Raw genomic sequence first — 13,813 nt, 5'->3', positions numbered from 1 at the left:
GCATATTGTCATATAACTAATAATTCAGTGCAAATCTAACAACATAAATATATAATAGGAAGCGCTTAATAATTGGCGATTTGAAATAATAAACTGAATTTCCGCATAAAAATCATAAAAAAGTATATTCTGAAATTAATTATTAAGCAATTATTTAATATGATATTTATTAAAAATATATACCACAAATCATATAAAATAATTATTAATGTATTCATACTATTAAAACAGAAGTCATAACTTAATTCATGTATGATTTTTTATTTGGTTCATCCCTTAAAAAGTTATTTAAAATTAATATATGTATAAATATTTGAATTATTTGAATGATTCTAAACAAAAAATGAAACATATATTCCTACATTTTCTCTGAAATTGTATCTAAATAAAAAAAAATTCATATATATTTATATACAATATAAATATATATTTCATTTTAATTAAAAAAAAAAAAAAAATTAGATATTTAATTAATTTTGTATTTATTTAAAATATAAATGAATATTTCAGTTTTCACTTAAACAAAACTTTTAAATATTTAATTAATTTTGTGTTCATTTAAAACAAAATGTATATTTCATTATAAAATGTTATTTTAACCAATTAGTAATCATATAAGATAAATATTTATATATGTGTGTAAAAGTTAGGATAGATTTCCAAAAATAATTTGAAAAGGTAAATTTGAAAATGTTATCAAATTTGTGGTAAAATTAGAGTTTCCTCTATTAAGTACGTATTAATGTTGCCAAAAACTTATTATATGCAAAAAATCTTTATACGTTTCGAGGTGGAAAATAAATTTTAGATACTATATTTTTTCTCTTTCTCTATTTACTTACTTTGTACGAAAAATGCTTCACTAAAATAGTGATATAATTAATACTGTCACACTGATAATCCTTGAACGTAAAACTTATCCTGGACAATAATGAAAAAGACACAAAAAGGAAAAAAAATATAGAGAAAAGAGAACCGGCAAAGAAAGGAGACAAAAATAGAAAATATAAAAATATAAAAATAATTACTGTTCTTTCATCATCTCGGGATATAAAACTAGCATTATCGCAGGTTTTTAAGATGGTTTTAGGAAGAAAAGTACTGCGCAGGTCCCACCATTTTAGAAAAAACTGATAACAAAAGTTGTGAAAAAGTGATCGATTTTTGCATGTTTCTTGTACTGTTTGCGGACCCCACATATACGTGACGGTCCGCGATTGGTTACTTTTTTTAATTTTTTTTTTAAATTCTTTTTTAATCAGATAAAAAAAATTAAGAAACCCAAAAACAAGTTTACCGATAATCCTGCTCTAACATTTTCCTATTTCCACTAAAATATGATTCAGTATAACTTACAAAAAAGAAACAAAATAGAAAATAGGATGGCACACATTCAAAGTAACATATAATGCATGTTTCAACCTCTTCAGGAAAATTAACGAAAATTTAGAAAACAGTTTCCAAGGAAAACGTATTTTAAAATTAAATTTGGAGGCACTTTATTACTGAAAAATCAAGAATTGAAGTAGAATAAAATCACAAATTTACTGAAAATTATGACGTCTACAATAAATAAATATTGTTTGTCTGTGTATATATAAACGTCTGTGTTAATTTGTGTTTCTGAGTGTGAGTAAACTTGTTTCTTTAACATCAAACTTGAGATTCATATCATCTAGGGAGTCTTTCTAGCTTCGATAGTGACTCTATTGTGTTAAAAGATGAAGCAGCGACCACGAAATGATTACATGAGAGTGAATAGGACTAGGACTGGCAAGTACACTCGAAAGAGTATTTTCGATCAAGTACACACTAACGCTAACTCCATACCTCAGCAGCCACGGCAACCGCAACTTAAAACGCAAGTGTACATCATTGACAAGGAAGACTTCAAAAGCATTGTTCAGCAACTAACGAGTAATCAATCATGTGAGTTTTTACCTCAAAACCTTCCAAATCGTCAGAAGAGTAGACCAGAGCCGACCTCACCTGTTCCTCTCAATGCCACAGGGGTTCATGTCTCATCGCATATGGGGTATATTGAAAGCTTACTTGAAGAATCATCGGACTCTGATGGTGACAACTTCCAACAATCATTTGATGAGAATCAATCTCATATACAACCTCAGCTATATTCAAATGGTGACAATTTCCAACAAACATTTGATGAGAATCAATCTCATATGCAACCTATGTCATATTCCAATGGTCTTAAACCGGTCATGACCACTACTTTACCCACTCCTTGGTTCAATGGTTCTCCTCAACAAATAGACAGTTCTTACTCATTGCATTCAACAAGAGCTGAGTATCCTCAACCATTGACTCCAAACTTCACATTTTCGTCTGTGACTCAACCTGGATTTTTCGATCTGGACCTAGGACGATTTTAGCTCCTAAGTTCCATGTTTTTGATTGCTATCACCACTCGGCTTTCCCTCCATCTTCAGATTTTCCAGGACAGAATATTCCCATTAAACACGAAATAAGCTAGTTTGAATAAGAGAGGTTTAGCTAGAGTGATTTGCTAAGCTTTAGTTCGTACGATTATGATTATCATATTACTGTCTTGTATGAAGTTCCGTTTGGCTTATCAGTGAAATCAATCAACTCTTTTTGTCTCTTCTAAGCGATTTTGTAGACAAACTGTAACGACCATGACCCGGCTTCTCTTTAAACCGGCATTGGTTTAATTCAAATTATAATTAATTATCTATAAAACCAAACCAATCTATATTTTCTTTTATTATTAATCGTGTATATATGTCTCTATACCACATATATACACGATTAAAAGAACGTGAGCAGCCTCCCCTAATTTATTTATCTCTCTCTCCATATCTACTTCTTCCTCTCTTATCATTATCTTCTTCTCCATTGCTTCATCGATCCATGACTTTCCTTTGTGGTTTCTATGTTCGAGCGTGGAGACGAGACAACCGGGACGGAGCCACCGTCTCACCATCACCGTGCTGTCCACACCATCATTAACCGTGAGCCTCTAGAGACATGTCATGCCATCGGAGCTCCAGATCCACCATCACGATTCAAGCCGTGAAGGTTGGCTGCAGTTTTATTTGTTTCTTGTGTCACAAGCTATATCCTTGATTGATGAACCTAAGAACTAATTTTTTATTTACTTTTCCTCGTATTTGTGTTGTCATGTTGGTCGTGTTTTGGTCCGTGTTGCATCACTGACGGAAACACATCACGGGACTACTGCCATGGCCGCTTGCCGTTGATCACATTCCGGTCCCGTGACCATTTTGGACACGAGATCTTTTGTTCCTTGTGATCACTCACGAACTTGGTTTGCTTGGGTTGGTTTCAAATCAATTATGGTTTGACTCTAAACCATTGCTAAGGTGAGGGCAACTCCGTTAAATCCCGAGCTAAACTAGTTTAGTACTACTATTATGAAAATGCTAGTTTCAAAACATGATAAGTCTCTGTGAATCGAGTCTCTTTGATAGTCTTGTTTGTTTATTATTATTTACTTGTTAAATTGGAAAGAAGATAATATAGGATTCAACGGTTGACTGAATTGAATGAGTTAGAACTGTTATATATATATATATATATATATATATATATATATATATATATACATAAGTCTGTTATGAGATTGTGGGGCACAAAGATGTTGTGCTAACGGCGCATTGTGTGGAGATTGCGGGACACAGAGACGTTTGTTTTATCGGCGCATTGTATGGAGATTGTGGGGCATATAGATGTCTATGCTAGCGGTGCATTGTATGGGTATTGCGGGGTACAAAGACGTCTATACTAGCGCTGCATAGGTGATTGCAGGGTACAAGGATGGACTATTGTACTAGGCGTATACAACTTTATATATGTATATCTTTATGAGGAGAATGCGGGGTGCAGAGAATATCTATGTACTATCAGCGCATTGGATGTTTTATGTAGTGTATTAGACACCGAGTTTTTTTCATGCTAGAGATAGGTCTACATAGTCGTAGTACTATGTACAGAGTCTGTACAGAGTCAGTGGTTTGCGGTTTACGGTTTAGTATCTCATACCTCACTGATTGACTCCCCTGTTACTCACTCATCTTTCTTCCCCTTGCAGGTGAGCATAACGAGTAGTTGGATATGTGGATGGATTAGTGTCTTGGGATCGGTGTATTTTATTTCGGTTTTAATTAACTTTTCGATTTAATGTATTTGGTTTTAAATTATAAACTCGTTTTATTAGAAAATTATCAGATTAAAAAATTTGACATTTTATTTGGTTTTATAAATTGGTTTAATTTGATATTTTTCTGTTAGTAGCACAGATGTAGAGAGGAGGAGACGGATCTTACACAAACATCAATAATAAACAAGTAAACAACCACTAAATATTTTGAAATGACTGTTATAAAATCGATTATAAACATAAACCGGGAAAAGTTAGCTTACAAGATGAAAACCGAACCAGACTTCTGTGGAATATACCGAATTAGTTAATTATCTAAGGTCAGAAGTAACAAGAGACTGAACAAACTGAAAGTGGGTAAGAGAAGCTGTTATCATACTAAAAGAGAGTCTGTCCAGGAGCAAGAGGTTGACCGTCGTTGACCAGGCAATCACCATAGGAGATTCGTCTGAAAACTCTCGGGTTAACCATCCTGACCGAGCTGAACCAGCCACAACTCACGTGGATCTCCGCGATTCTGCAATCAGAGACACATGCGTTGAAGATCTCAACTGTATATTCAGGAAATCCGTTTGGAATTAGAAGTGGAGCCGTTGTGTCTTTAAAAACAACAATGTTGTCTTTTGAGCAATCCTGACCGATCCTGTTGTTCCCATCGTCAATACCTGAAAATGTCTCCGAAGATATTTCTTTAGGGTTCTTAAAACATAAAAACAGAGACACTAATGACTAATCTTTTAATTTATATGTGAAGCCAACAATTTATATGATGAATTAATGGATGTGTTATGATAAAAAAGTTTCTTTAGGGTTTATAAAACATAAAACAGAGGCTGGTATGTCTAAGATGAATAAAACATTATTATAAGAAAATGTAATTTAATCCTGTTAATATGTATCTCTATGGTTTAACATTTAGACCCAAAAAAAATGTATCTATGGTTTCATAAAACATAAAAACAGAGAGACTGTTCTTAATGATTAACGGGAGATAGCAGAAGTGGATACAGATGCTTGGTGGGAAGAGAGAAAAAGAGACTTGAAAAGAAAATGAAGAAAGGAAAGTATATGATTGCATGCATGTCTGCTGCTTCAAGAAGGTATGGACCCATACCCAAGGTGGTTGGATGAAAACATAAGTATTTCTAATCTTTTATTACGAAATTGAACAAAAACCTGACACAAGGTGGTTGAATGAAAAAAAAAACTTAAATAAGATAACCAATAGAGAGGCAAGTGATTTTCTCTAAAGAGAAACAACGGAGCTTCAGAACAAGAATGGTATAGAGAGATGGATAACATTTTTTTTGGAAAATGATGACTTTCTACTACTCTATAGTTCTGTTTGGCTTTTCACAACTCTTCAGACAGTTATAATAAGGGGAAATCGCATAAAAAACTCTCAGACGTAACATCCACTTACACTTAAACCTTGAGAGTATTTTATAAGCATTTTAAACCTCCAAAGTGACATATTTATCAAAATAAACCTTCAACCTGGCTTACTTGTACATCAAGTCAAAACGGTAATCGGTACTGTTTAAAATGGATGACGTATCGGTTTTCCTTTTTTTTAATTATTTTATTAGTAAAATACATATAAAAATAAAGAAAATAGAAAAATTCATAAAAAAATTCAAAACAAATCATAAAATCACAAAAAAAATCAAAATATTCACCAAAAAAGTTTTAAATTATTTTATTAATCAAATAAATATAAAAATATAAAAATTCAAAAAAAAATTCAAAAAATTCATAAAAATCAATAAAATTCACAAAAATAAAAACAAATTCACAAAAAAATTTAAAATTATTTTATTAATAAAATAATATAAACATAAAAATTCATAAAAGAAAAAATCAAAACAAATCATTCACGAGAATCATTTGAAGATAATGAATTTTTCTAATATGAATTAGAGTAATCATAACCCAAAGACTGACTGCTATTTAGATTTTTTTTTAATATGTTATGTTCTATGTGAGTGTTGGTTTGATTTGGGAAAGTTCAGGATTGTTAAAGGGAAGAATGTATACTAATGATAGCTTGAGGGTAGCCGGTTTATAGCACTCAATGCACGCTATTCTTTAGTCGCTTTTATAATACCATATATAATTTTATTCTTGATTTTTGTGAATTTTTATGATTTGTTTTGATTTTTTATGATTTTTATATTTTCTGTATTTTATACTTACTTTATTAATAAAATAATATAAATATTTTTTTGAATCTATAATTTTTGTAAATATTTATGATTAATAAAATACTTTTCAATATTTTTGTGAATTTTTTATTTTTGTGAATTTTATTAACTTTTTATGATTTTTTTGAATATTTTATTAATTTATATTTTCTTTATTTATATTTCTTTTATTAATAAAATAAATTACTTTTTCTGGTGAATATTTTGATTTTTGTATATTTTAGTGACTTTTATGATTTGTTTTGAATTTTTTTATGAATTGTTATATTTTCTTTTTTTTATATTTATTTTACTAATAAAATAATTTAAAAACAAATTTAAAAAAAAAGAAAACCGACACATCATCGATTTTGAACAGTACGAGTTACCGTTTTGACTTTATGTACTATTAAGCCAGATTGAAGGTTTCTTTTGATAAAATTGTCACTTTGGAGGTTTAAAGTACTTGTGAAATACTTTCACGGTTTAAAGTATAAATGGCTACCACCTTAAAAGTTTTTTATGCGATTTTCCCGTTACAATAAGATAGATTAGTAAATATAGAAAACTTTTTTTTTTTTTTTATCAACATATAGAAAACTTCAAAATCAGAAAAAAGAAGAAGATAGGGTCAGTCATATTTCCCCCGGTCTTGGTTTTTCTAAGTAAATAAATCTACAAAGGTAAGTAACCACGAAAAATAACTTAGAACATGTTATTCTCTCTTCGTATATGAAAAATTACCAGAAAAGTTAAAGACTTTCATGCTTCTAGACAAGTCATCAAGTTCCTCCTCCACAAGCCTGTAATCATTGTCTTCTCAAAAACTCTTATAGAAGAGGAGGACACAAAAAAAAAAAAAAAAAATCCCAGGCATCTCCCATTTTAGAAATCATTCATGATGTTCAAGGCTAATAAGGTGGATGATGCTTGGGATTTATCATGTAGTTACGCGAGAAAATAGTGGACCATGAGAAAAAAAAAGCCTCCATTCTAGTCAGGGGCAAGAAACAAAAGAGTTACGATCAAGGTCCCTAGTGTCTTCAAGACTTGCAAAATCAATTCACGAGAGAATTATAAGACCATTTCTAACCCACCTTTATTTTTATCTCTATATTTTCCTCTAAAATAAAGAATCTCTATTATAAAAGTGAATTTGCTCCAATGTATACCTCTATAAATAGAGAAACTCTATTTATAGAGGAGTTTCTCTATTTATAGAGGAAAATATAGAAATATGCTAATATAGAAGTAAAAAGTGATATTCCTCTATATTTTCCTCTAAAATAGAGAAACACTATTATAGAGTCTTACGGTTGAGCAAATCCACCTCTATAATATAATAGAGATCTCTATTTTAGAAAAAAATATAAAGGCATACATTGGAGATGCTCTAAATCACTTCGTTTGGGAAAGCAAAAGTTGATTACCATTCATCAACTTCTCAAAAGAGAGAAAGTAAAGAATATCTGCATAAACATATTACAAGATACTCTGGGGTCTGTTTCCATCTCTAAGAATAAGAGACTAGATGAAATCCTCATCATTTTCGGCTGCAGATTAAAAACGTACTGAAATCCAACAATTGAAGGAAGAGAATCGCTAAACTGAATACAGATGGAAACCGGTCATAGTTTGTACCTTTTTCGATGAAAAACAACTTTGATGACGGAGATCGCAATGTATCTTAAAAGAGTTTGTTATAGGGTCAAGGAGCTTTATTATTAGGATATGGAAACCGGTTAATTAACGGTTTAAATTTTTCAACCTGGTTAAAGTAAATTATCAGAAAGAACAGAATCAAACCAAACCTACCAACTGATGGAAAATCGGACAATTCATACGTCAATGGAGTACCACAGTCCCGGTCAGTACACACACTGATGTCATGTGCTAAAACATACATCAATGTAAATTTATTTTAAATTTCATATACGAACTAGTAAAATTAAGCTAAATCATACATTGATCTCTTTTCTGTTAGTCAAACATTTATGAAGGATGGCATGTCATTAACGGAAGCTTACGTGTCATAATGGAAGCTGAGCTATCTAGTACGATTTAATAATAACTATATGATAACCCGCGCGCATGCGTGAGGTGAATTTTTTATACTAATGTATGTTCATTAAATGTTTTAACATTTTGAAAAACTAAAATCTTTATCAATTTTAAAATGACGAATACAAATGTTGGTCTCTTAAATGTATCATCGTTGTTGAAGAGTTAATGTATTACAATCCATTTTAATTATTTTTAAGATTTCACATGCACAAAAGAAAATTAAGTTTTCCGGCTGACACAAATCACCAAAAACCAGATAGGCAACATCAATTCTAAAATGACAAAAGTGGATTAGGTTTTCTACTCTCGATTTGTTTACTATTGACTCTCTATACGTGATTTCATTTTTCACCTCTATAAAATTGTGTTTTCGATTATATTTCATTGATATGAGTTTAGTTTCTTTTTTTTTTAACTTCTTCTATGCATTCAATAAATTACAGAAGTCTCAATTTAAAAAGATGGACTTTTGTAAAAATTATTTCCACTCCAGATACATATCGAAGAATCAAATTTTTGAAGAAAATCATTGGCACTCTATTCACATGTTAATGTTCAAATCTAATATATCAAGCTGTTAAAGAATAAAAGTGCAGACTCGAAATTTAAATTTATGTTTAGTATATATTCACTAGTTCGGTCTAAAAAACATCTAATTATAGAACAACAAAAAATTACTTATTTTATTAATTTACGCTTTTGTGGTTTAGTCACTTAAGAGTATACCGATCAAAATATATACTCCCTCTGTTTCATTATAAGTGTCGTTTTAGGTTTCGGCATACGAATTAAGGAAACAATTAATTTTACATTTCCTATAAAAAAACACTATTACCTATACACCTAACCATATTTCAACCAATAGAAAGATAATTTTTGCATAAAATTAATAAATTTTGCATTGAAAATCGAAAACGACACTTATTTTGTAACGGAAAAAATTCTCTAAAACGACACTTAATATGAAACGGAGGGAGTTTAATACTTTAAACTATGTATAAATTAAGAATTGTTTGATTTATTAAATGACACTTATGTAATTATATGGACCAACTTATTTCTTAATAATTTTAAAAATCATCCTAGTGATGATCCGTGACTACAAAAAAATGTTATAATACTCCAATATTAATATATAGGGGATTATTAAAAAATATTTATTTGCAAAATATGATGGTGGGTGAATTCGAACACCAGATAATTCCTTGAATTGTTTGATTTATTAAATGACACTTATGTAATTATATGGATCAACGTATTTCTTAAGAATTTTAAAAATCATCCACCCGTAACTACCAAAAAATGTTATAATACTCCAGGATTAATATATAGAAGATTATTAAAAAATATTTATTTGCAAAATATGATGGTTGGTGAATTCGAACACCAGATAATTCCTTGAATATTCTGATGCTCAGCCACTAGGACAAACCATCTCATTGCTTCCATTCTCTATGGTTTTAAATATATCTGATATTTATTACAAAATTAGAATTAATAATATCTTCTCTTTAAACAAAAGGGAGGAGGAAGGAATCGAACCCAGGTTGGTTTAGATAATTCCTCGAGTCCGAACCACTGCACCAAACATGAAGACATAATGCTCTATAAAGAAAATTAATTCTTTAGTGTTTTCTTCTCTTGGTCATCTTCATCTTCTTCGAACAAAATAAACAGATTCAATCTCGAAATTGTGGCTCTTGTATGGGGCATTAGTCATGGTCTAAAGAAATTTTATCCTATTGAATATTGAATTGAAATGTTGATGACATTTGATTGTTATGGATTGGATTCAGCATAATCAGGGTTTTCTCTTCAGAAAACATCATGATACATCTCTTTCAAGTTCTCTTGTTTTATAAAATCCATGGCGTTAAATTTCAACCACTCGCATCGATTTGTTTAGGGCTGGGCAAAAAACCCGGATCCGAAGAACCGAACCGAATCCGATCCGAAAAAGTAGTACCAAACCCGAACCGTAATTGATTAAATATCCGAACGGGTTCAAAATTTTGGTATCTAAAGAACCGAAACCGAACCCGACCCGAACCGAAGTATCTCAGGTACCCGAATGTAACCGAAATAGATTTATATACCTAAATATATTACTTATTTTTAGATTTAATATATATTAAAAACATCCAAAATATATAAGATACTTTAAAGTTGTCTAAAATATACATAAATAGTCAAAAGTAAATGTATAAATAGTTAAAATATATTCAAAACACCAAAAATGCTTGAAATATTTATTGATTTTCTATCCAAATATTTAAATCAAACCAATTTATATGTTAATTTTAGATATTTGACATATATTATACAAATTTATATGTAATATATTATTTTGATTTATAGATTTTGAGAAATTTTAAGCACATAATGAATATTAAAATTTTAAAAATAATTTAAATGGGTTATCCGAACCCGAACCGAACCCGCAAAGATCCGAACCGAACCCGAACCAAAATTTAGAAATACCCGAACGGGACTGAAATCTTTAAATCCGAAAACCCGAAACCCGATTAGATCCGAACCAAACCCGAATGGGTATCCGAACGCCCACCCCTAGATTTGTTTGCAAATGTCATATAGGATCTGTGGAGATGCATAAATCAAAACCAAAGTTTTTAAATGAATCGGATTCATTAGGTCTAAATACGAAACTAGAACTTGGATATCCATTTTTATTATCTTATATAAATGGTAGTATATATTTTTAAAACTGGGTGATTCATCCGCGCCCTACGCAGGTATGAATGTTTACTAAGAAACTGATGTACAATTTTTGAGTATTTTTTATTAATATTTTTATTTGTTTGTGTATTTTTATTTTATTTTAATTACAGTTTTTATTTATGAGTTATTTTACTGCGGTCGTGTTTTAAATTTTCAAAATATTAAATTTGGCCATAATATTTATGTTTATAATTATATTGTGGTTTAAATTTGGTATAGTAATAATTTTCGTTTATGTTACTATTTATGTTTGTAATATCATATTTTGACTAATCTGTTTAATTATTTGCTTTTCTCTAATTTTAGTTAAACCTACAAATCATTTAATCTATCTATTAATATAAAGAAGACCCCAACTCTCTTCTCCTCTTGCCACGTAAGAAAATAAGGCGAGGAGACGCCGACACGTGTCGTCTATTTCAATATGGTCCGTATACTTTTTTTTTGTACGGGCTTTTGATTCGTTGGCATGATACTTCCTTCTGTCAAGCCCATTCTGTGCTGTATCAATTTGGTATTGATGAACCGCCGCGTTTACTTTAGTGAATCAGCGATACGAATGGGCTATGATTTATGTGGGCTTTTGGCTTGGCAAAAGAAATCCAGCTCGATAACAAACAACCCTAACTCTCTATTTACGCTTCGGAGTGAAAGAAAAAATAGGGTTCATGTCTCTCTTTGTTTTCAGCCGTTGGAGATATTGAGCTGATTAAGTTAAGGTGATGGATCTGTTCGTAGGGTTTCGATTGTGTCGTCTGATCTTCTATCACATTTGCTGAAAAGCTCCCAGTTACAGATTCATCGCATTAAACCTTTTCTTAACTCAATCAACTACGATTTGGCTTTGAATGTGAGATTCTCTTCTGCAAGGCATGCGAGTATAAATAGGTTATCTTATCTCCTCTCAAAACCATCTTCTCAATCTTTCTAAGTAGCGAAGTAAGCTCATTTTCCTAGCAATGGCTAACTCCAAAGTTTTTCTCTCTAATTTGAAGTCTGGTAGATGTTCTTTTACTGTTGAGGTTAGATTGCTGCATTTCTGAGAGGCAGGCGCGTTGAAAAATTCATGTGGCTTGATGTGCTCATAGTAGATGCCAATGTAAGTCTTTTCTTAAACTTGATAATCGCGACGTTTAGTTTTTCCGATGACCTTCTCTCAGCATTCAACATGCATAAACTGTTTCTTGATTCTGATGTGTGTGTTTGGTTTTATTGGTTTTAATGGGTTTTGAAAAAAAAAACAGGATGAGAGTGAAGATACAAGGACCTGCGTTTGCAGTTCATGTTTCAAGACCAGCTGAAGTTGAACATACAAGGAAGGATCTTCCTATAATTATGATGGAGCAGGAGATCATGGAGGCTATTAATTATCCCGCAACAGTTATTATTTCTTGAACCACTCAAGTTCCTCAGGTCAGTTGGTTCTGCTCATGTCTCAGTGTTTTTGGTCTCAGTGCTAATCTAATCCTGTTTTCTGAATCTTTCAGTTACTTTATGAAGCTGGTTTTAGTTCAAAGCGATTCAGTTCTCGAAGTTGGGTTATCGGTATTACACAGCCACGTTGTGTGGCTGTCCTCGCCACTGCCACGAGGGTGGCGCATGAGCTTGGTGTTCGTCTCCGTCGATTTGTTGTTTTTCAAGTTAGGCACGACAAAAAGATTGGCAAGAACTCAGCTATCAAGTTTATGACCGCTGGAATTCTACTCCGTGAGATTAAGGTAAATTTTTAGATTATTTTTTTCCATCTCAAATGTATGTACGTAAGATAATTTGTTTTGTATGAAATTTCTTCTGTTGCAGAATGATCTCTTACTGAGGTGTTACTCGGTGATCATTCTCGATGAAGCTCATGAAAGAAGCTTGAACACAGGCTTTCTACTTTGGATGCTCACTCGAACCAACAACATCCGACAGGAAGTCTACAAGGATCAACAGAAGTTCTACAATCTGGAGGCACAATGGCATCAGAAAACGAAATCATCTCGCCGCTTTTAACTTATATTGAAGTGTACAATTTTACGAGTAGAAGATTTTGTATCTGGAAAAGGTTGTTTCCCTAAGCCACTTCTGGTAATACAAGTTCCCACTCAACAATACTATGTAACTATACATTTCTCCATGAGGACTGACGAGGTTAGTTTTATAGGTGAAACTTACAAGATTACAAGAAAGTGATGTCGATTCAGAAAAACTTACCACAAGGAGGAATATCACCAACCAATAGGATTTATTATTTTAAATTCGATATATTTTAGAAAAAGAAACAAAATATTCTCAAGTTATATAATGTTATTAAAATAAAAAGATAAAAAATAAAAAAAAATAGTTGTTACTGAAAAAAAGAATTAAAAAAAATATTTTTTATGTCGTGAGCAAAACAATAAACCCTAAATCATAATCCCTAAACCCTAAATCCTAAACCCTAAACCCTTGGGTAAACTTTAAACCGTTGGATAAATCATAAACTCTAAATAAAAAATACTAAACACAAAAACCGTAAACCCTAAACCCTTGAGTGTTTTAGTGTTTAGTGTTTTTGATTTAGAGTTTAGGATTTATCCAAAGGTTTAGGATTTACTCAAGGGTTTAGGGTTTATGGTTTAGTGATTAGGATTTAAGGTTTAGTGTTTTGCTGACGATGTTAAAAATATATATTTTTTTTGTA

At 31.2% G+C, this 13,813-nt stretch overlaps 1 protein-coding gene, 1 long non-coding RNA gene and 1 pseudogene across 2 annotated transcripts; 2 read left to right on the top strand and 1 right to left on the bottom strand.

Moving 5' to 3' along the window:
• The first annotated feature begins 588 nt into the window (after positions 1–588).
• LOC111208309 (VQ motif-containing protein 5-like) lies at positions 589–4,279 on the top strand. Its single transcript, XM_048766575.1, has 2 exons — positions 589–3,365; positions 4,094–4,279. The coding sequence occupies exon 1, from the start codon at positions 1,722–1,724 to the stop codon at positions 2,391–2,393; it is 672 nt and encodes a 223-aa protein (XP_048622532.1). The 5' UTR covers positions 589–1,721; the 3' UTR covers positions 2,394–3,365; positions 4,094–4,279.
• Positions 4,280–4,339: 60 nt separating this feature from the next.
• LOC125591868 lies at positions 4,340–5,636 on the bottom strand (annotated as a pseudogene).
• Positions 5,637–10,885: 5,249 nt separating this feature from the next.
• On the top strand, positions 10,886–13,291 carry LOC111207650. The gene is made up of 4 exons (XR_002659881.2): positions 10,886–12,247; positions 12,393–12,561; positions 12,636–12,866; positions 12,949–13,291. It is a non-coding gene; the product is annotated as an uncharacterized LOC111207650 (long non-coding RNA).
• Positions 13,292–13,813: the final 522 nt, after the last annotated feature.

Source organism: Brassica napus, chromosome C8 (genome assembly GCF_020379485.1).
Source record: "Brassica napus cultivar Da-Ae chromosome C8, Da-Ae, whole genome shotgun sequence".
NCBI classification, from domain to species: domain Eukaryota; kingdom Viridiplantae; phylum Streptophyta; class Magnoliopsida; order Brassicales; family Brassicaceae; genus Brassica; species Brassica napus.
This window is presented reverse-complemented; position numbering and strand designations above follow the sequence as displayed.